This window comes from Budorcas taxicolor, chromosome 2 (genome assembly GCF_023091745.1).
Source record: "Budorcas taxicolor isolate Tak-1 chromosome 2, Takin1.1, whole genome shotgun sequence".
Classification (NCBI taxonomy): Eukaryota; Metazoa; Chordata; class Mammalia; order Artiodactyla; family Bovidae; genus Budorcas; species Budorcas taxicolor.
Window position 1 is genome coordinate 161,904,691 of NC_068911.1, and position 23,692 is coordinate 161,928,382.

The 23,692-nt window shown below is 46.0% G+C and overlaps 1 protein-coding gene across 1 annotated transcript in view; it reads right to left on the reverse strand.

Moving 5' to 3' along the window:
• PID1 (phosphotyrosine interaction domain containing 1) overlaps positions 1–16,111 on the reverse strand; it is a 272,685-nt gene extending 256,574 nt beyond the window's left edge. Inside the window, exon 1 of the mRNA XM_052661605.1 lies at positions 15,843–16,111. Within this exon, the coding sequence (XP_052517565.1) occupies positions 15,843–15,872 (30 nt within the window). The 5' untranslated portion in view covers positions 15,873–16,111. The remainder of the gene's footprint in view (positions 1–15,842) is intronic.
• Positions 16,112–23,692: the final 7,581 nt, after the last annotated feature.

Below are 23,692 nucleotides of genomic sequence, written 5' to 3' on the forward strand. Positions count from 1 at the left end.
TCTCCTTGCAGTCCAAGGGACTCTCAAGAGTCTTCTCCAACACCACAGTTCAAAAGCATCAATTCTTCTGTGCTCAGCTTTCTTTATAGTCCAACTCTCACATCCATACATGACCACTGGAAAAACCATAGCCTTGACCAGATGGACCTTTGTTGACAAAGTAATGTCTCTGCTTTTTAATATTCTGTCTAGGTTGGTCATAACTTTCCTTCCAAGGAGTAAGCATCTTTTAATGGGACACACTTTGGGAAGCACCAAACTTACCTGCCCAGTTCCAAAATGCTACACTGCTATTCACAGTACCCCCTTGGATTGGAAGCAGGGAAAGAAATTAGTATTCACCAACTCCCAGTTACATGCCAGATACCATGTATTCTACATCTCAGGTGACAGTCAGGAGCTGAATGTTGTTATCCCATTTTCAAGCTGAAAAAAGTATAGATCAGAAGCTGTGAGGTAATCCCTAATAAATGAAGCAGCCAAGATTTGTATCCATGGGTCTGTGATTAAAAACCCTATAGTGAAAGTCATTCAGTTGTGTCTGACTCTTTGCAACCCCATGGACTATACAGTCCATGGAATTCTCCAGGCCAGAATACTGGAGTGGGTAGCCTTTCTATTCTCCAGGGGATCAAATCCAGGTCTCCCTCATTGCAGGTAGATTCTTTACCAGCTGAGTTACAAGGGAAGCCCAAAATCCCTATCTATAGTCTTTCCACTATTTAATAGCTTGTAGGTGTTAGAGGGACTTCCCTTTCACTTTTCACTTTTATGCATTGGAGAAGGAAATGGCAACCCACTCCAGTGTTCTTGCCTGGAGAATCCCAGGGATGGGGGAGCCTGGTGGGCTGCCATCTATGGGGTCGCACAGAGTCAGACACAACTGAAGCGACTTAGCAGCAGCAGCAGGTGTTAGAGGAAGACTGACCCACAGCCTAAAGAAGTACAGTCGCCATCTGTATCTTTTGGTTCAGCATCCCCAGACACACAGGGCCTGTTATACTGTGCCAACTTATATAAGGGCCTTGAGCATCCATGGATTTTGGTACCTGCAGGAGGTCCTGGAACAAACACCCTCACATGTACCAAGGGACAACCTTACTCTCTCACGCCCTCCCATTTCTCCCTAACTTCCCACCCTTGTGGCTTTGGATCTAGCTTCTTCCCTACCACAAAGCTTCCGGGCTCTTTATCTGCAAAGCATTGCTTTTCCAAGGAAGCCAGATAATCCACCAAAATATTTGGCATCCCTGAGCCAGTGTGAGCATCGGATGCCTCTGCTAAAAGGAACAATGTATCAAAGCCAACAGCTGCACCAAACACAGGACAGACAGCTAAACTTGGCGGTGGACACACATGTGCCAGGGACATGAGGCTCCCTGCCTGTGTGACCCTCTCCCTTCCCTTTCCTCCTTGTTTTGTGTCTGCAGATCCTTTTCCCCTCAATTCCCCATCTCCCCTCTGCCTGGTTTTCTTACCCACCTGCCATCCCTCACCAACCCAGTTCATTTCTTTCCTTCATCCCAAAGTGATCACAGGAACAGAAGAAATCTGGCATTTTACCTGTCACACTCAGGAGTGACCACCCATCCTGGTTTGCCAGGAGCCTGACTCACAGTTCATGCCTGCTGTTCCTGTTAATTATAAATAGCAACCCCCCCACCCCCATCACTTCAACAGGACCTCAGATTGGACAAAAGGCCACATGATCTTATTATACATTTATTAAACAAAGTCTTATATTCTTTGCCCTTTACTTTAGGAGATTAAGTCAAATCGCTCAAATTTTCTTCCCTGAAGGGAAAAATGTTTCCTAAAGTTATTTTCCTGAATGTTTCTCAAGATCTTTTTTAAAAAAAAAAAAAAAACTAAAGTTCAGTGGCCTTTGGTAAAGTTTCTGCATCTTATCTAAATTTTTTTAGTTGCCATTTTGAGAAAAATGAATTATCCAATAAGAAATCCAGGCCCTATATTTGCTAGGCATATGACATCCACCAACTAGAGTCAAGAACACTAACAGTTTTGCAGGATGTATTCTCCCTGTGTTTTCTATCAGGAGAGGAAGAATGGCAAGAAGGTGGCCCAGCCAGCAGCAGGACCCATCATCCCAGAAATTCACCCTTTTAATAGTAAAATCTCCTGAGTCTACTGGCCCCTAGATCAGGAGCCAGGTGCCAAGCTACAGTGCTAAAAAGGGCCCATAAGACAGGGGCAGCTGGAAAAGTCAGCTGGAGAACCAACATGCTAGAAAGAAGTAAGAAATACATCTCTGGTGGGATGGAGGCTAAAGGGCCATCCAGAATGAGGAAGATTCAGCAAGGCATCACCTTAAACGTTTTACCTTCCAGTTTGGATTTCTTCTCTTGCTCAACTACTGGTTTCTCTCAGATCCTTGGGCAAATTGAGACTGATAGAAAATGTCATTTCAAGAACTCAAGGAAGAAATGTTTCAAAAGGAGAGGACAGAACTCTAAGAAAATTACAGAGTTCATTAGTAACGTTATGGGCTAGAATGTTAATATCCAGTTAAAAGCAAACAAAAACTACAGACAATTTGCAGAGGTGAGAGCAGAAACTATATATTATTTAGTTCCCAACACCTAGAACTGTGCCTGGCATACAATGAAAATTTCACATTGACGTTAACAGCTTTGGGTAGGTGTAAATGACATGTAATAAACTATACAAGTTCCTAAGTTTTGACATATGTATAAGCCCATGAAACCATCACTGTAATCAAGACACTGAGCACATTCATCACCTTTAAAAGCTTTTTCCAGCCTTTTTCTAATCCCCTCCTCCCATCCCAGGCTCAGGCAGCTATAATTCTGCTTTCAATCATGCTATACCCCCACCAGCAAAGCATGAGAGGTCCAATTCTTCCATACCCTCACCAACATTTAGTTTGGTTGAAGCTTTTTTAATTTTAGCTATTCTATAGTTGTACAGTGTTACCTCACTGTGCTTTTAATTTGCATTTTCCTAATGACTTTTCATGTGTTGTGTCTTTTCATGTGTTGATTTCCTATCCATATAACTTTTTTGTTCAAATCATTTGCTCATTTTCTTTAATTGGGTTGTTTATCTTATTACAGTATTGAGTTTTGAGAGTTCTTTATATATCCTGGATACATGGCCTTTATTTTAAATATATGATTTACAAGTGTTTTCTCCCAGTTTGCACCTTATCTTTTCATTCTCTTACAAACATCTTTTAAAGAAAGAAGTCTTCAATTTTGATGAAGTTCAATTTACCCAACTTTTAACTGAATGGGTTTTTGTTATTATTCTAGGAAATCTTTGCCCATCCCAAAGAAACTTTGGGTGTGATGGATCTGGTCATTATCTTGATTGTAGTACTGTCTACACAGATGTATACAAAGTCACAAAGATTTTCTGCCATTTCTATCTAGAAGTTTTATGGTTTTACGGTACAGGTGGGTCTATGATTCACTTCAGGTGAATTTCTGTATACAATCTGTTGAGGTATGGATTGAAGTTTTGGATTTGTTGCTGCTGATGATTTTGCTATTTTGCATACAGATTGTTTCACATAATTTGTTGAAAAGACTATTCTTGCTCTAGAAAACTATTTCTTTGTACTTTTTTTAAAATCACATTAACTTCTGATCAAAAAGCAGAACTCTCATAAAAGGCCCTCCTTGACAGTTGCTAAGATTTAAAACACACAGCCTCTTTGATTCAGCAATTCTAGACTTAGCAATTCTGTCTAAAGAAATATAAGCACAAGGATAGCACGCAGATCCTTATAACAATATTATTTATGGGAGAAAAAACAACATGGGTACCACCCAATTATTCCCTGATATAGGAAGGACTGAATAAATTCTAGTCCAGCTCCATCACAAAATTCTATGCAAGGAGGAAAAGGAATGGGTTGGAGCTACCAAAAGACTAACCAAAAGAAATACCCAAGAAATATTCTGTAAAGTGACACAATTACAGAGTTTTATATGTACAATGACTATATTATTCAAACACATGCGGAAAAAAACTAAATATTGGTTGGCCACAAAGTCCGTTTGAGTAACATCTACCCTCTTACAGAAAAACCTGAATGGCCTTTTTGGCCAACCCAAAATATATTTGCATGTGTTGGGAAAACTCAGCATGACCACAGGACTAGAAAAGGTCAGTTTTCATTCCAATACCAAAGAAAGGCAATGCCAAAGAATGCTCAAACTACTGCACAATTGCACTCATCTCACACGCTAGTAAAGTAATGCTCAAAATTCTCCAAGCCAGGCTTCAGCAATACGTGAACCGTGAACTTCCGGATGTTCAAGCTGGTTTTAGAAAAGGCAGAGGAACCAGAGATTAAATTGCCAACATCTGCTGGATCATGGGAAAAGCAAGAGAGTTCCAGAAAAACATCTATTTCTGCTTTATTGACTATGCCAAAGCCTTTGACTGTGTGGATCACAATAAACTGTGGAAAATTCTGAGAGAGATGGGAATACCAGACCACCTGACCTGCCTCTTAAGAAACCTATATGCAGGTCAGGAAGCAACAGTTAGAACTGGACATGGACGTGGAACAGACTGGTTCCAAATAGGAAAAGGAGTACATCAAGGCTGTATATTGTCACCCTGCTTATTTAACTTATATGCAGAGTACATCATGAGAAAGGCTGAGCTGGAAGAAGCACAATCTGGAATCAAGATTGCCAGGAGAAAAATCAATAACCTCAGATATGCAGATGACACCACCCTTATGGCAGAAAGTGAAGAGGAACTAAAAAGCCTATTGATGAAAGTGAAAGAGGAGAGTGAAAAAGTTGGCTTAAAGCTCAACATTCAGAAAACGAAGATCATGGCATATGGTCCAATCAATTCATGGAAAATAGATGGGGAAACAGTGTCAGACTTTATTTTGGGGGGCTCCAAAATCACTGCAGATGGTGAGTGCAGTGAAATTAAAAGACGCTTACTCCTTGGAAGGAAAGTTATAACCAACCTAGACAGCATATTCAAAAGCAGAGACATTACTTTTCCAACTAAGGTCCATCTAGTCAAGGCTATGGTTTTTCCAGTGATCATGTATGGATATGAAAGTTGGACTGTGAAGAAAGCTGAGCACTGAAGAATTGATGCTTTTGAACTGTGGTGTTGGAGAAGACTCTTGAGAGTCCCTTGGACTGCAAGGAGATTCAACCAGTCCATTCTAAAGGAGATCAGTCCTGGGTGTTCTTTGGAAGGACTGATGCTAAAGCTGAAACTCCAATATTTTGGCCACCTCATGTGAAGAGCTGACTCATTGGGAAAGACTCTGATGCTGGGAGGGATTGGGGGCAGGAGGAGAAGGGGACGACCGAGGATGAGATGGCTGGATGGCATCACTGACTCGATGGACATGAGTTTGAGTGAACTCCAGTTGGTGATGGACAGAGAGGCCTGGCGTGCTGTGATTCATGGGGTCACAAAGAGTCGGACACGACTGAGTGACTGAACTGAACTGATAAAACCTAAGAAAATTTTGGGAAAATAACTACCAGACAGATCACATGAGTCTGCTTCATGGGTAGAATTCCCAGCTGGCACAGTGGTACAGAATCCATTTCTAACGCTGGAGACCCAAGAGACCCAGGTTTGATCCCTGGGTCCAGAAGATCCCCTGAAGAAGGAAATGGCAACTGACTCCAGTATACCTGCCTGGAGAGTTCCATAGACAGAGGAGTCTGGTGGGCTATGGTCCATGGAGTGGCAAAGAATCAGACATAACCGAGCACAAAGGAACAAGATTACACTTCACGCTCTTCTATGGTGTGTTAGCTCGTTACCCTAAGTAGATATTAGTTTGCAATTTTTAATCAAATCAAGTCTAAAATAGTAGTCATGACTTTGACCCGTAGAAGATGTGGATTCCACTCTATCACACATATGTACCACTGCTTGGGAATAAAACCTCTTTTTTTTTTTTGGTGGTTGGTTCAAGTAGGGAGAAATATGTCAGTTCATAAAGAGGACTCCAAAAATAAATTCCACAAATTGTGTCCCTCCATAGGTAGAAGTTCTATCACTGAGTAGTTCAGAATGTGATCTTATTTGGCAATAGCATCAGTACAGATATAAATAGTTAAGCTAGAATGAGATCATACTGGATTAGGGTGGGCCCCCAATCCAATGTGATCAGTGTCTTTATTAAAAAAGAAAATTTGGACATGGAGACAAACACACAGAGAGAATGCAATGCAAAGCCTGGAGAGATGCGGCCACAAGCCAAGAAATGGGAATGATGGCCAAAAGCTGGGAAGGAGGCATGGAAAAGATTCTTCCTCATAGCCCTCAGAAGAAATCAACGCTTCCCACACTCTGATTTGAGACATCCATCCCCTAGAACTGTGAGACAGTACATTTCTGCTGCATAAGCTGCCCGGCTTGTGGTACTTTGTTACAGCAGCCCTGAGAAACTAATAACTAAGGGACCAAGAGACTTCCCTGGCGGTCCAGTGGTTAAGACTTCATCTTTCAGTGCAAGGGTTGCAGGTTGGGTCCCTGGGCAGGGAGCTTCCCTGGTGGCTCAGACAGAATCTGCCTATAAGGTGGCAATGAAAGTGAAGGTCACTCAGTCATGTCTCTTTGTGACCCCATGGACTATACAGTCCATGGAATTCTCCAGGCCAGAATACTGGAGTGGGTAGCCTTTCCCTCTCCAGGAGATCTTCCCAACCCAAGGACTGAACCCAGGTCTCCCGCACTGCAGGTGGATTCTTTACCAGCTGAGCCACAAGGGAAGCCCAAGAATACTGGAGTGGGTAGCCTATCCCTTCTCCAGCGGATCTTCCCAACCCAGGAAGTGAACTGGGGTCTCCTGCATTGCAGGAGGATTCTTTACCAACTGAGCTACCAGGGACCCAGGTTCAGTCCTTGGGTCGGGAAGATATCCAGGAGAAAGGAACTGGCGGCCCACTCCAGCATTCTTGCCTGGTAAATTCCATGGACAGAGGAGCCTAATGGGCTACAGTCCATGAGGTCACAAAGAGTCAGACACGACCGAGCAAATACACACACACAAGGTACCAAGAAGTTAAGCCCAAGCGAAAAAAAAACCCCCACAGTCCCTCATGCTTACCATGGTCCTACACCCCCAGTCCCGTGCCCAGGGAGCATCCTCAGAAGACACAGAAGGTGAACGGCAGTGTCTGCTGCCCTGCATCATAGGTGACTTGAACACCAGGATGCTGCATACACCGGAGGGAAGCCGGTTCCTGGTGTAAACACATCAAAGCATGCAGTGGGCAGAAGAGCCTACAGAATCTGTGTGTTCATCCTCAGACCCACAATTACAGAGAGACCAGGAGGAAGGGCTTGTCACAAAAGGATTAGGATGGATGTGCCATGAAGAAAGGGTAACGATGAAAGAGCCCCTTTCTCCTGGCACCTCTCCCTCCCTGCGCACACAGGCAGCAGCCATCGTGGCTACTGGATGAAAAAGAAGAGGTGGCACAGGAAGTCAAGGATGATAGTCCCTCACTTGTGTCTGACTCTTTGCAACCTCATGGACTATACAGACCACTAGGCTCCTCTGTACATGGGATTCTCCGGGTAAGGATACTGAAGTGGGTTGCCATTCCCTTCTCCTGGGGATTGGCCGACCCAGGGATCGAACCCAGGTCTCTTGCATCTCCTTCAGAGACAGGCGGATTCTTCACCTCTGAGCCACGTGGGAAGCCCATATTATCCTAGTTGGGAAGAGGCAAATCCCAGAGGCTGGCTATCCAACCAGGGACGTCGCCCAGACGAACAACATGGATTATTTTGAGAATAAAGCCCTGGGCCTCCCTTGGTTCCACCTGTCTGAAAAGTTGTCACCGAGATCTACCCTGAAGGGACTGTCTTCCACATCCTAGCCCATGATCTTAAGTACCAGAGTGAACTATCTCTTGAAGCAGTTATTGCCAAGAGGCCCTCCCTCAAGGCACATGGTCTTCTTGGCATTTGCTTCATTCTCCCAGGATGTTGACCATAAGTAGAAGAGAAAAAGTGGGAAGAGAAGAGTGGGCATTTAACTGTTCCTCTAATGCCTGTGTTCATTATTTTCCAAATCCACCACAAACAAATTCAAACTCTGCACAAAAAGAAAATGGTATACAGACACAGTGATTTCGTCCCAGGATATGAAAGTCAGGCACATCTCAGCCTCAGGAAGTACAGAGACAGACACAGACAAAGGCCGCAGGTTTGGACTTCCCTGGTGGCACAGTGGATAGGAATCTGCCTGCCAATGCAGGGGACGCGGGAGTTCGATCCCTAGTAGAGGAAGATCCCACAAACCACAGAGCAACTAAGCCCATGGGCCACATAAGCCGGCACTCTAGAGCCCAGGAACTGCAACTACTGAACGCCCAATGCCCAGAGACTACTCTCTGTAACAAGAGAAGCCACCACAATAAGAAACCCGAGGATCACGACTGGAGAGTAGCCCGCTGCTCTCCACAACTAGAAAGCCCAACTGCAGCAACGAAGGTCCAGTGCAGCCGAAAATACACAAATAAAAAGACAGCAGGTTTCATGTCATGGGTGTACTAGCGTGTTAGCTTCCTTCTCGTTGCTGCTTTACTCACTGAGTCGTGTCTGATTCTTTGCAACTCCATGGACCATAGCCTGCCAGGCTCCTCTGTCCACGAGATTTTCCAAGCAAGAATACCGGAGTGAGTTACCATTTCCTCCTCCAGGGGAGCTCCCCGAACCAGGGATCAAAACTTCGTCTCCTGCATTGGCAGATGGATTCTTTACCACTGAGCCGCCAGGGAAGCCCTAAACAAATACCTAAAAAGGCAGCAGGTTTCACGAGTATACTGGCACATTAGACACCTAGGGCTGCTGTAACAGGTCACCACAGATTGGATGGCTTAAAACCACAAAAATGTCCTCTCTGGCAGTTCTGGAGGCTGGAAATCGAAAACCAAGAGGTTGGTAGGGCCACCTTCCCTCCAAAGGCTCTAAGAAGGAATCTTTGCTGGACTCTTATGGCCTCTGGTGGTTGTCAGCCATCCTTGGCTTTCCTTGGCTTGTTGTTGCTGTTGTTCAGCCGCTAAGCTGTGTCCAACTCTTTGTGACTGCAGGGACTGCAGGACGCCAGGATTCCCTGTCTTTCACCATCTCCCAGAGCTTGCTCAAACTCCTATCCACTGAGTCGGTGATGCGGTCCGACCATCTCATCCTTTGTCACCCCTTTCCCTCCTCAATCTTTCCCAGTATCAGGGTCTTTTCCAATGAGTCAGCCCTTCACATTAGGTGGCCAAAGTATTGGAACTGTGGCTCCAGCATCAGTCTTTTCAATGAATATTCAGGGTGGATTTCCTTTAGGATGGACGGGTTTGATCACTGGCTTGCAGTAGCACAACTCCATCCTCTGCCTCCATCTTCACTTGGCCCTCTTTGTCGAGTCTCCTCTGTGCCTTCAAATCTCTCCTTATAAAGACATCGAGTTTAGGGCTCACCCTAACCCAGTATGACCTCACCTTTACTCAGTTACATCTGCACAATCCCAATTTCCAAATAAGGCTACACTCACAGGTCCCAGGGTTAGGATTTCAACATATCTTGATGGGAAGGGAAGCGACTCAACCCATCACGATGAGTAAGACCCAGAGACCAGGGGTTAATCTGCATCTTGGTCCCTAAGTAGCCATGTCAGTTGGATACAAGTAATAAAAAACCTAACTGACAGACAGGCTTCAAAAAGCTGGAGGTGGTAATTTTTTCACTACTAGAACCTCCCTTATCAAATTAAGACCTCAGTTACAACAAATGAGGGGAGAAGGAGGAGACTGAGGCTGCTAGACGTGGAAGAGTAGCAGCAGGATGGACTGAGAGAGCTCACTGTGACTTCGGCGGCACTGAAACAGGCCAAATGCACACAGCAAGTCTGCTTTATCCTTAACAGCATCCTCTTCCAGTTCTTGGCCTAAGGGTTTGGACCTGGTGAATGCACGGATGCTTCATCACTGGAGAGCAGTTAAACTGGGATCACAACTATTTTTTCTTTTTTTTTAAGTTAACATAAAATGATGGTAATGGATTCCACTAGTCTCTAAGGAGGTCTTGGGACAAACATCTCAACTATTTCTTCTTGCTCTACTTATATAAAGCCTCCGTTTAGATTTGTGCCCCGGGGCAGGGAGGGGGTTGCAGCTGAGCAGAAGCACACTACAGCTATTGAGTGCTTCTGAATTGGTTTTATTTGCTGACCACTAACGAGTCCCTAAACTGCTGCTATTCGAGGAGTCAGATAGCCATCCCTGCGCAAGGGAGCCTGATCGCCGCCAGTAGCCGTGGGGCTGGCCAGAGTCAGCTGTTTCAGGATCCGATCTACAGGATGAATTCATTTTATGGAATGGAGTCAGTGCAAGGGAAGAGGGAGGAGAGGGACAATCTGGAACATCAAACAAAGTGCAAATTGTTGCCTAATGCTCCAAGATAACCCAGGACAGTCAACATCAAACAGCCCATTAGGCAATAGGTAACCAAAGGGCAGAGAGGTTTTTTTAATCAATTTTCCAAGGCAAGCATTTTGCAAGTCACTTGGTAGAGATTTTGCTCTTGAACTCTCCACCTCCTCCCTCCCTTCCCCGCAGTTCTGGTCTAAACGGGGAAGAACTACAGACGTGATCAGGCTTTATCACCAACTTTCAAGGTCTCAAGTTTGTCAAAACTCTGAGAAAGACCTAATGCTGTAAGATAACATTTTACTTCTGCAAGACCTCAAATTAATGAGAAGGCCAAGTTTTCTTTAGGAAGGATAAGGCCAGATGCTCTGCGCTTACTCAACTATGAGGGTTGAAAAGAATAGCAAAACGTAGGATCGATTTAGTGAGAAACCTGTGAGTCTGTAAGAGCAGCTATTGCTTATTTCTAAGCAATTGCTCTTGAACTCTCCGACCTCCCCCCTCCCTTCTCCACGTTTTTGGCTTCAGTGGAGAATGACTGCAGACGTGATCAGGCTTTATTGCCAGCTTTCTAGGTCTCTAGTTTGGATAAATGCCATGTGCTCCGGCTCAAGAGACTCTTAAATGGCACTTGGGAATTACAGCTTGAGGACGACACAGCAGCTTATTCCCTACCAGAGATGTGGGCCACCAAAAATGGGGTAACTTTTGGTCAACACAGGCAACCACACCAATTCAACAAGAAATATGAAAGTGGCCTCTCTCAGCAAACAAGACCACCACTCATTCTACTGATTAATAACAAGAGCACCCACACAAGTAAGCATCATACTCCACCTTAGCCTTCCAAATAATAATAATAACTGCTTAAGAAGATCTAGAGCCAAACCTCCTGGTTCAAATTCCAGCTCAGTTCACGCCTGGCCTCCGGACTCTGGCCAGATCATTTGAACTCTCTGGCTTTCAGTGTCTTTATCTATAAAATGGGGCTAAAAGCAGTTATGGGAAGCAAATGAGCTAGATAATTCAAATAAAACTCTTTAACGCTGTGCCACACACCCAGCACGTGCGCCATAAAAGTGCCTATTGTCATGACCCGCCTCGCTCTGGCTTCCCCGTCAATTTGCTCTGCCTGGAAAAAGGTCAGATTTACCAAGGTTTTCTCTCTGCCTGATGGGCCTAGTCTAATGGGCTCCAGCTAATCCTTTAGAAGGGTCTCCTGTCTACTTTCTCCGGGGAAAAGTGGAAATGATAACCACAGAGAAATAAGTTGAGGCAAGATCACCAAGGCAAGATCAGCCCGATATGACAAGGCACAGAAAGGGCAGGAAGATCCTACAAGAAAAGCACTCTGACCTCCTATAATTGCCAAGTGGTATTTAGGCCCAAACGCCAACCTTTCTATTGGCCAAAAGTTGAGCAAGAAGTCAAAGGAAAGCTTCTTCAGAATCTGGTTTCCTTCCTACCCTTCCTCATTTCACACTTTTGGAGGTTCTAAGTGACAGGCACTGATAAAAATGTGAATGAAAATAAATAAATGAACAAATTGGTGAGAGGGAAACAACAGCCAACTTTATCAATGAAAGCTCTGTATTTTCTGGATCTGCCATGGTGGGTTAGTCGCTAAGTCGTGTCCGACTCTTGCAACCCCATGGATTGCAGCCCACCAGGCTCCTCTGTCCATGGGCTTCTCCAGGCAAAAATACTGGAGTGGGTTGGCATTTCCTACTTCAGGGGATCTCCCCGACCCAGGAATCGAACCTGGGTCTCCTGCCTTGCAGGCAGATTCTTTATCGACTGAGCTACGAGGAAATCTGCCATGAAGACAGTTTAAGATCAGCCAAAACAGGAAAACTATTGGAACCTTTATAGACTGCCTCATAAGAAGATGGTCACACACAGACTCCACAATTAGAATCTGCTAGAACTTTTTCTAGTTCTGTGCCTTTCTACTACCACATCCCACTCTGTCCTTGTAATAACCACACCACAGGCAAGGATGCCCTGGTCTCCTTCATTCCAAACTCAGTCTCCAGTCATCTTTCTCCTGCTCTCCACCTTTCCAGGGTTCCCAAAAGTGTGTCTGGTAGTGCACAGAAGTCAGATGTTCTGAGGAAAGACACACTCCTTATGGCTGAGTCCACACTCCTGCGTGGACAGTGAGTCTCTCACTGGTCATGCATCTGCCTGGCCCAACAATGAAGATAATCAGGCAACCTCAGCAAACTGTAATATATTGAAGCCCAAAGTCATCTCTGTTTTTAAAAAACCAATACTTAGCCTTTTTCTACTGGAAAGTCCCCTTTCACTTTTTGAGAAGAGCCTGTTTCAAATCAGCTTCTTTAAAAATTCATAATTCTCCCGAGTCCCTCTTAAAAAAAAAAAAAAAAGTCTGCTGTGCAAAGGAGAAGGTATAAAAAGGGAAGAATGCATATTTATTCATTTCTAAAAGTTGAGGTGGTGATTTAAATCTTCACATCGCCTTTGATCCTATTATAATTTTAATGGCAGAATCTCCCAGCGAGGGCTCCAGTGGGATGTTAACAGAAGTTTTAACATTCAGAGGAGCAGATGAACTGTGTGACTGAATGAGAAATTCCCCAGCTCAGCCCTGCTCGAAGCAACAGGTCCCTTTGCCTGTCCTGGATTTGGGTCAAACAGCGAAGCCTCAAATCAGAAAGTAGCAGCATTATTTTGTTTGGCAAAGGAGCAGGATTTGATAACGGTAATCCACTCCGATTAGGGATGCGATTTCCTGAGCAAGAGAGCTGGTTACTGGACTCGAATTAGTTGGAGGGTGACCCTCTAGCTTAAAGTCCAGCCACACTCTCTGGACCACAAACCCGTTGAACGGGCATCAACCCACAGGGACTAATCAAGTCAATTCATTGAGATGTCCTTTTCCCTCACCTCTTCCGTCACCAGGTGTCGGTACAAGAAATTGACTCCTTAGTCCTGATAGGAAGCCCTGGGAGCACCTCCTTGAAGCAGTTTCTTCACTCAAGCTCATCTAAATTAGAATGTTTGCATTAAGAATTAATGAGGGAAAAATTCATGAGGTTATGTGAGATTTGTGTAAGGAGGGTGGGGTTTCGACTCCATTAACAACTGGGATTCATCATCATTTCCCCACTGAACGCGCTCTCCCTCACCATCACCACGGCCACAACATCTGGTCATGGAAAACATCCCATTCACTGAAGAATCAGAAACCAGTGTTCCTATATGATGGTGCCTTGAAGGACGAAATAAAAAAAAAGGTGGGGGGGGGGGAATCCCAGACAGCAAACAGAGCCCATGACAAAGATAACCACAAAGAATGTAAATAAAATATTATTACCAACAACTCACTCACCACCTCACCCGCAACAACTCCCTACCCAAAAGCAAAAACATCCAAATTCTGTTCTAAAGAACAGCAGAGCTGCTATTGGGAAGAAGCTATGAATAGGAAGGTTTTTCTCCACTTTTATTATCTCAAGGTTTGAGACATACTTTTAAAAAGAGGACCAGGCCTGGAGAATCATTTAAATTTGGGGAGCAGGAAGTTAAGCCCTGTGTTGATAAGTACCTTCCAGGGGTGACCTGATCTTAGTGACAAGCCATGTTTAACCTGAGCTTTCAAATGTGGAACCGCCCCCTCCCCCCGCTCTTTCAATCTGACACTTGAAGAGGAAAACAAGAATGCATTGCAAATGCACACTGCTAATAAACCAGGCTCACGCCAAATGCACGTGTGTACATTTCACAGAAGAGCCAGAAGGCCCTTTCTAGCAAGGAACTGCCATGCAGAACGCAAGCCAGAGCTAGCCCCCGCCAAGGGTCACGTGCTGCGGAGCACACAGGAGTTCCTACATGAAACACGCCAACAGAAATAACTTCAAGGGGCAAAAATCCACAAACTCCGCAGAGGCACGGATTCCCCAGGCCATAAAAGCCACCGGCAGGAATTCTAGCCTCATCTCTTCAAGAGTTCCACTCCTCACTCTGATGGGAAAACCCTCCACCTCCTCTCAGTCACTCCTTCCTTTAGCATAAATTCACTGCCCTGAACGAAAGGAAAAACGCACATGTACAACTGGCAGCTGATGCCAGTCCCGAAATACACTTACATCACCTCTGGCCAATGGCTCAGAGCCCGATGTTGACTCTCGGAGTTAGGAGGCCAGTCAACCACCTCCCCATCTTCAAGGCAAAAGATCTGTTTCCTTGATCAGTGGGTTTGGGACCCTTGGGGAATGGCCTGGGGTCTCAAGCTCTTACTATGAATCCCCTCCCCAAAATGACGGGCCCAGGGAGGCTCGGAAAGGGTCTGGGGCATCTATTTTCTGCTCAAAGCAATGCCCTCTGCAGGTTAATCCTCAGCATGAGAACCCACAGGCAAAGGTTAGTTAACTTCTCCTAGCATCTCAGAGACAGTCTAGCCCTTTGAATTTTCATTGAAAACCTCCGAAGCCAGCCAGGGCTCCTGGCCTCCCTGTCCCAAGACTTCAGATACATTAGGAATCCAACCGTGCTGTATTTTACCACTTAAACACTTCTTCAAAGTTTACTACGAAACAATGTGGCTCTGAGCCTGCCAAAAGTTTAACTGCAGGATTCAGTAGATTTTATCTGGCAGGGTAGCTGCCCTTCCTCCGCAGAATATTTTCCAGGGAAAGCACTCAACAGACTTTACAGTCGGGGTGATTTGGGGGTTCCGAGTGTCACTGAATGAGCCCCTCTCTGAAACAACGCCCCACTTTCTCACTTTGACCACCCCCCCTTCCCAATTCCCTGGCTCCTGAATCCAAATTAAAGGCAGTTTGGCATTTCAGCAGACAGCAGTGAAAAAAACTTTTAAAGAGATGACCCCAGGGCATAACTATTCCTGGCTGAACTTCACTTTTGATTTTCAAATATCTGGGGGAGCTTGGGTTCAGGGGAGATGAGGCGAGAGGGCCAACAAATAAGAAAAAATAAAATAGAATAAGTAGTATACCATGACCAAGCCAAACCAAGCTTGAGGATTTCCAAATTATATTGGCAAACAAACGCTTTCACAAATCATTTGTTCTGTCTTTCCCGGAGACAAAAAATAACAACAACAATAATAATAATCTGGATGCAAAAATCCTAACCCCAGACCAGTAAACTGTGTCAGTGGAAAGCAATCTAAAATTGCTGGTCAGAAAGTCCAATCTTATATAAATCTCCAGGCGCACTAACCCCCAAGGCAAAAGTTGTGATGCCCAGAGCTAAGCCTTCTTCAATTTCATCACCCCAGCTCCCCGACCGGGTATCTGGCGGCTGAGTGAAACCGACAGTATCAGGTTCTAATCTTTGTGTCTTTCATGACCGCTTCAGGCAAACCCTTCAAGCGGCACTCTGCTCCTCGGCTCCGAGCACCTCCTCCTCCACGCTGGCCCCCAGCCCCCCGCGGCCCCTTACCTGCAGGCGCTCCGTGGCCGGCTGCCACATCTTCCAGCCGCGGGGTTGGGCACTGGAGACGCTGGCAAGACTCTGTCGATGGGCGCCGGCAGGGTTGGGGGCGGCAGGGGCTGCGGTCCCGCTTCACATCTGGGGTGGGCGTCCGCGGGAGGTGCGTCCCGGAGCCGGCGACCGCCGCGGGGTGAGCTCTTGGGTCTGCGAGCGCGAGGAGGCGGCGCGGCGCTCGGCGGCCGGCAACTTGTGGGCACGGCCGCGCGCCGGCTGTCCTGGCGCAGCTGCGAGAGGACTGCGCAGCTCCGCCCGGGCCCGCGAGCGCACGGCGGCGGCGGCCGCTCCCTCCTCCCCCGCCGCCGCCGCCGCCGCCCGGACCTGCGCGCTCTGAGCATGCCCGGGGCCGGCGCCCGCCCGGGGGGCCCGCACACCCTGCCGCGGGGGACCCCGCATCCCGGCGCGGAGGGTGTGGGCAGGCCAGAACCCACAGCCTGCCCCCGCCCCCCGACCCTCGAGGAAGCCCCGGGTGGGATAGGATCCGGGAGACTGAAGAGCCTGAAGAAGGGGGCTTTCTGAAGCCAGAACTCACGTCGCCCCCACTGGGGGTCCCAGGCTTTGGTCGGTTAGCAGGGATCTCTGAACCGACCTGGGTCTTGACTGGCACTGTACCCACAGAATCCCATTCATACCTCCCCCTGGAGTTAACTGAGCATCTGTTAGGCTCCAACCCCTATGCTAGATTCTGAGAATAAAGTGGCGCAAAATAGAAGACTCCCGAGCTCCGTTCTGGTTGGAGGAGATGGTCAACGACAGAGAACACACCTGAAAGGTATTTTCTTCCCAACATGTTTCACTCAGCATCTGAAAGGGCGCTCCTCGGTCAGATGCTGAGCGGAACAGGGAAAGAAAATAAAACGGGACTGATGGGTGAAGAAAGGGAGATTAGAGTGTCTTGCGGGAGGGGCGGGTGGGTCTGGGGAGGTGTCTGGAGTAAGAGGGAAAGATGGGCGCACCAAGTGAGAGATGACACGAAGGGCAGAGGTCTGAGGTGCCTGTAACCTGGAGGAGGAAAGTGGCCCAAAGTCCCCCATCCTGCACCCATTCTGAGATCTGCCAGGTCCCTCAGGAAGCTCTGTGAACCCAAACATAAGCCAAGGGTCACCCTGAGCTCCAGGGAGTGGAGGGTGGCGGTGGCCTCCGTGAAATAACTCCCTTTCCTAAGAAAACCCAGCTCCTCCGATGCCCTTGACAACTGGCTGAGACAGGCATGAACATTCCCATCACTTGGATGAAACAATCGAGGCTCAGAGAGTTTAGGTGACCATTCAAGTCACACAGCCAGTGAGTGGCTTCCAGGTGGCTTGAAGGCTGGAGCGCTTACCTGGCTCCTGCTCTCACCAGGGAAACACCGTGGGAGAAGGGCAACCTTCGGGGACTGGAGGTTGGGAGAGCTGAACAGGATGGGGAAGCTAAGTGGAGTCTGGACACTGATGAAGAGGGTGGGAGGAGAAGTGGTAGGAGATGCTTGAGAACAGAAGCAACAGAAAGAGGGGAAGGACCAGGAGATGTTTGTGGGGGCCCAAAGCTCCTGAGAAGCGAGTCCCATGAAGCAGCGAGGGCTGGCAGGAGAAGGGCCTCGAGAGCATATTGCACTGTAGGTGTACAGCCTGGCCCCTGAGCTGCTCGGGCACCGTCCAAACTAACACCCATGTCTGGAAGGATCTGCCCATCCTCATGCATTGTTGTTGTTCAATCGCTAAGTGGTGTCCCACTCTCTGTGACCCCATGGACTGCAGCACACCAGGTTCCTCTTTCCTTCTCCATCTCCCAGAGTTTGCTCAAATTCATTTCCATCAAGTCAGTGATGCCATCCAATCATCTCATCCTCTGCTGCCCCTTCTCCTCGTGCCTTCAATCTTTCCCAGCATCAGGGTCATGTGATTTCCATATATTAGAACACTCAGTTCACCAGACCCTCCCAGGATTCTCCAAGGGAGACAAACACACCTCTCCCAGGCTCTGGGGAACACGAGATTCACAGAGTCACCCAGAGGAGAGTCACACAGTGTCAGTGCCTATCCAGGACTCTTTTCCAGGGCTCCAGATAGCTTCTTCCAAACCACACAGATGCTGGTTGATGCCACCCACCCAGGCAGACCCTCGATGCCCTAAGAGCCAGCAGAGCCACAGAGATGCTTCTGAAAGTCTGGTCTCCGTCTCCACCCATGACCACAGAACCTCCCACTCCTGCCTGACAACCACAAAGACTTTCTCAGCTACTTCCCCAGCCCCTGCTACCTGCTCTGGATCTACCAATAGCTCCTTTCTGATGAGGTGTTGGAATGTCAGCCCTACATGGAAATACATCTCAGATGCTTGGTCATGTGCTCTCTGTTTGGAGATGATATTTTTACTTTTCCAATAACTCATCCAGCACACTTCCCACACCTAGAAATTTCCTGCGGCAAATAATAGACCTCCCCAGCCTCCTAATTCTTTTTTTATAAAAATCCCAAAGCAGAGAAAGAGGCACTTCATTACGAAAATCTAGAAAATCCAAATATGCATGTTAAACCTCTCAGGAAGCTAAAACAGAACCACTCAGTTGCCAGGGATGTTTTCCGACTTAAGCTTTGAAACCATCCTTGGTCGCAGATGCTGCCGTGAAAAAGTGATTTTGTTTTAAATAGCAGTAGGATGAGATAACGGCCTACATTCAAATCGCATTATAGCGTTAAATCCTGTCTTCTCACCTCCGAGTGTAATTAATTGTTATGACTCAGTAATACAACTTTTAGTTCAGAGTATGATGCTATTTAAGGAGAAAAGGCTTCGGGGCTCTGTTGATTTGGTTTTCAGTTGCCAGTTCCACTTTGCAAGCGGTTTTGGTAAAGTAGTATTTAAACTCAGAGGACACCCCTAGTTTTGATGACCCTTATGTCAGGAATCAGGAATCTGGGGCCGGGGCATGAGAGTGGAGGTGGAGCCTGGTAGGTGGCGGAAGGAATGGGACAACTCTCCCACCATCAGTTTTGCTCCCAAGCCTTTCCATTCAGGAGGAACCTGCAATAGAGGGTGAATGAAACAGAGACACCTACTGGCCAGAGCCCGGATGTGCATCCATATCACTCCCAGCCCCTTTCTGGGAGAAGCCACCTCAACCTCCTGGTGAGTCTGAAAATAAAAACAGGGTGGTTCTGAGCAAGGAGTCATTCCTGAAATAAGCAGGATTTGTTTTGGTGCCGTGAGTAGAAATATTAGGCACACAGGTATGTGTGTAATTTCATATACTTAATCTCCTGTAATTATCTAAGCAGGTCAAATCTTATTAATAAATACCATTTCAAGGAAAAGGACCACACACACACACACACACACAAAAGAAAAATTGACAAGGCCAAGATGAATTATAAACACAATGTTTTGTCCAGAAAAATAATTCCAACCACGTCCAGAAATTCTTATAAACGATTTAGTATAGTTCACGATTCTGAGCCCTAACATCTAAGCAACCTAGATGTTTTTCCATCAGAAGGATGGTGAATTAAGCTGTGACCCAGCAAATCATAAAAATATTAAAATATTATGCAGCCATTGAAGAGGAAAATTATGAATCTACATTGCAGCTTTAAAATGCATAGTATATAATTTTAATACAAGTAGAAAATATGTATCAATTTCAGTAAGTATTGGAGAGAACCTAGGACAATAAGGCCTGAATCTTAGCCTTTGAACTACCTTGGTGAGAACTTTTGGCAAGTCACTGGCCTTGCTGAACCTCAGCTTTCTCATCTATAAAAAGGATGATAATACTTAAGCGTTATTGGAGGCCATGTGTGCAACATGTCGTGTACATAGTACATGTGCAGAAAACTTTAGTTTTCATCCCCTTACTTCTCTCCCTCTTTTTATTACTGAATGATCAAATTCTCACAAAGTGGCCAAGTGGCCCATCTTTCCTGTGATCCAGTCATTTCCACTTGAAATGTTTGTGGACTTCAATTGTTTGATTTAGTTTTTCACATGAAAGAGATATGCCATATTAAAGCTCACTTCCATTTCTAATTTAATCATATAGCCAGAGATATTTATTATGTTTAGCAGAGCAAGCGTTGGAAAGTCCTTCTGGTATCATTAACTTGATTTCAAAATCACCAAAAGAGCTGTAGATGAGCAATATTTAAAAAAATTCATTAAAACATTTAAACCTGCCTATAGTGATGAAGCCACTAGCTCTTGCCCTTATGTACTTATAAGGGTGTTTAGATAACCCTTTCTCTCCCTTAAAAGGAAACCTTCACAGTAGTTTTTGCAAACTAGACTAAAAGGCAAATGGTACAGGACTGGTGAGTACCTAGTATGTATGTTGTCCTTCCCCTACTCAGGATCTCCTCATACTCTGACCAGACTTAGAAAAGCAGGGGATTATTGAGAGTTCCCTGGTGGTTTAGTGGTTAAGACTCCGTTGCTCTCACTGTCAAGGACCTGGGTTCAATCCCCGGTTGGGGAACTAAGTTCCCACAAGCCATGTGGTGTGGCAAAAATAAATAAATAAGAAAAATAAATATAAAAAAGTGGTGGATTATTTTCAAAGACAGTCACAGTCATTTCACTCCCCTTGGAAGTCATGCCCTGTGCACTGTGGGTTGCTCATCATGAGACTGAACTTACCTGCACCTTCTGAATTTGCGTTTGATGTGTGACCTGCTTTGATCAATACAATTCAGCCGAAGTGACCCTATGGCATTTCTAAGCTTGGGTCACAAAACACCTTGCAGCTCCCACTGTTACCCTCTTGGAACCTGAGATCATGGCAGGAAGAAACCAGACTAGCCTCCTTGAAATTATGACCTTGTAGAGGGAAGCCAAGCCAAAGCAACAGCACTGGAGTGAGCCGACAGCTCAACCACGCCACACGAAGACAGCAGCCACGTGGGTGCCTCAGGTGAGACCAGCAGAAGAACCACTCAGCTGAGACCAGCCCAAATTGCTGACCCTCCAAATCATGGAACCAACCATGTTAGTTTTTTTAAGCCTTAAGTTTTGGAGTGGCTGGTTAGGCAGGGGTAGATAATTGATTCAGAAAGCATCACCAAATACCTGTTAATCTTTCCTGGTAAAATTCACATCTTTCTCAGTTTCTCCTAACAACCAATTTATCAGAGTTGGTACAAAAATGAAACCTCATAGTCTAACATAAGGACCTTTCCTGGGACATCCCTGGCAGTCCAGTGGTTAAGACTCCAGGCTTCCACTGCAAAGGGCACACATTCAACCCCAGGTCGGGGAACAAAGATCCCACACACGATTTGTGGCAAACCAATAGGAAGAAAAAGACTTATTTCCTTTTTTGTTCTTTTATTCTTGCTTTCCCAATTCCCTCGTGCACAGCTAGGTCCTGTTATCAGAGTCTGTGACCCATGCTGCTGAACCCTACTAATTTTTCTAGTCTTTCTGACAGAAAGACGGGAAGTGGGCTGTGCTCCAATCATATAATGATCAGGGTAGATTCCTTCAAGCACAATTTTCAGTGAGTATGAAGGTACCTGCTTTTTCACCACCCTCCTCCTTCTTTCTGAGACACAGCCCAGTCAATAATATCCTGCCCATATTTGTAGATGAGAGTGAATACAGTTCCTTTTCCAACTAGAGCCTGGGCTGAGAAAGGCATGGAGGATGGTGTTCAGATCTGTTTCTACCACATTTAGCCCAGAAACAGGCAACTATTCTTGTCCTTTGTGGCCTGGTTTCTAAGGGTCCCTGTTGCCCTGGACCACAGTCCTGTCTCAGTGATTAGCAGTATACATTCTCATCAGGACTGGGGTGAAGCCATAGTTTATGCTGTCTTCCCACCTCATCACTTCTCCATCTGAGCTGATTTCACACCAAACCAGTCTTCTTTGCTTCTATTTTTTCCCTCTTTCTTCCCACTTTCATCATCAAAGCCAAGAATTGCTGTCCTCAAACCTATAGGAAATGTGCCGGCCATAACTTGTAGAAATTAGGTTATCTAGAAAAGAACATTCATGAAAAGAAAGATGCTTCTGGATCCATCTTATGTGCATGCTGAGTTACTTTAGTCGCATGTGTGTCCCTGTGAACTATAGCATGCCAGGTTTCTCTGGCAATCTATTCTCCAGGTAAGAATACTGGAGTGGGTTGCCATTTCCTTCTCCAGGGGATCTTCCCGAATCAGGGATCAAACCCATGTCTCTTACATCTCCTGCATTGGCAGGCAGGTGCTTTACCACTCGCGTCACCTGGGAAACCCCGGATCCTTCTTGGCCTTTGCTTAACTCACAGCCCAGGGGCACTTCTGCAAGTAAAACCGTCTCTGATGGATGAGGCAGCCCTTCCTGCAGAGGTTCAGAGGTCATCAGGGAGCAGCAGAGGTCAAGCCAGTGATCTTATGGATGGAGAATCGGGAGAGAGATAAAGAGGAACCTGAATCTTCACCTTTACCAAACTACCTGGAATCGCAGGTAGAGCAGCAGAAACTGTGGCTCTGTGTTCTGTTTTTATTGGTTATTTGTCAGTGGCAGAGAAAAGGAGCAGGAAATCATCGATGACCTCTCTGAAGTGCAGACACCATTTGGGAATGGTTTGTTAGGAATGATGTAGTGGGGATTCTAACGTGCCATCCAGACCCCTCCCCACTTCAAGATCACTGTGTTCATGGTCTCGGCAGCAAGGAGGGTGGGCCAAGGTTGAGAGTATGAGCCAATGGTCCACAGCTGAGTCCCTCTTGACATTGCCTTTAGCCAAAGGGAGGCAATTTGCCCAATATGTTCCTCCCTACAGGCAGCCCACTTCCAGTGACCAGTCAATGTGGAGTTTACATTGACCTCCAGCGGGGGACGATTGCAGAGAGCCATTCCAGCACCTCCTGTTGGATCAGCCAAAGCCTTGGTTGCAGCTGCCTCAAGTTCAAGCTCTCTTCTTGTCCAGACCTGTTCCCCTCACTTTCTTGCAGACTCTACAGTAGGGATTTGAGAGCCAAACCACCCCCTGGATGGCAAGAGACAGAGTGCTAACCATCCCTGGGCACTATCGCTGAGTGGTTGTTAAAACAACCTGGAGTGAATGGAATGAGATACAAATGAAAGGGAATGTGCTGAGGGCCGCAGTGTCTCGGGTATTAGAGAGTTTTAGGGGAAACAGTAATTCCCAGGATTATGGAATCAAATGGTCATTGCTGAGTGCTGTGGATGCATTGGAGAAAGACAAAGAAATACAGCTAGTGATTATGGCCAGGGGGCTTCCTTCCCGGAAAATTAAGGGATGCGCACCTGTTGCAATAAGTGGTGGAGAAAGCTGAAGATCAGACCCAGGAATGAGCTCTGTGGAGAGTGAAGCTCCAGGGAGTCTGAACTCTCCAAAAAGTGCTGTAGTTCACAACTCTGACTGGGAGGGAGGGAGCCCCTGACACTTGAGATGAGAATACAGATCAATGCCTTTGGAAATCTTGAATTCTCAGATTCCGTGACCCCGAAGTGCTGCCCTCCTTGCTCAAGATGTATCGAACTCTGCAAAGTAACTATTTTAACGTAATTGACTTTTATAGGATACTGCATGCCACAAATGCAGAATATACATTCTTTTTGAGTACCGATGAGTATTCACCCACTTAGACAGACCATATACTCATAAACTGCTCCATAACATAAGCCTCAGTAATTTAAAAGAATTGAAATAGTATAGATAATGGTCTCTGGCTACAACAGAATTAATTTGGAAATAATAACAGAGAAATGCCTGGGAAATCCACAGATATTTTGAAATTAAGCTACACACTGTTAAATAATGTGTGTCTCAAAGATGAAATCACAGAGGACTTCTTAAAATATTTTAATTAAAGA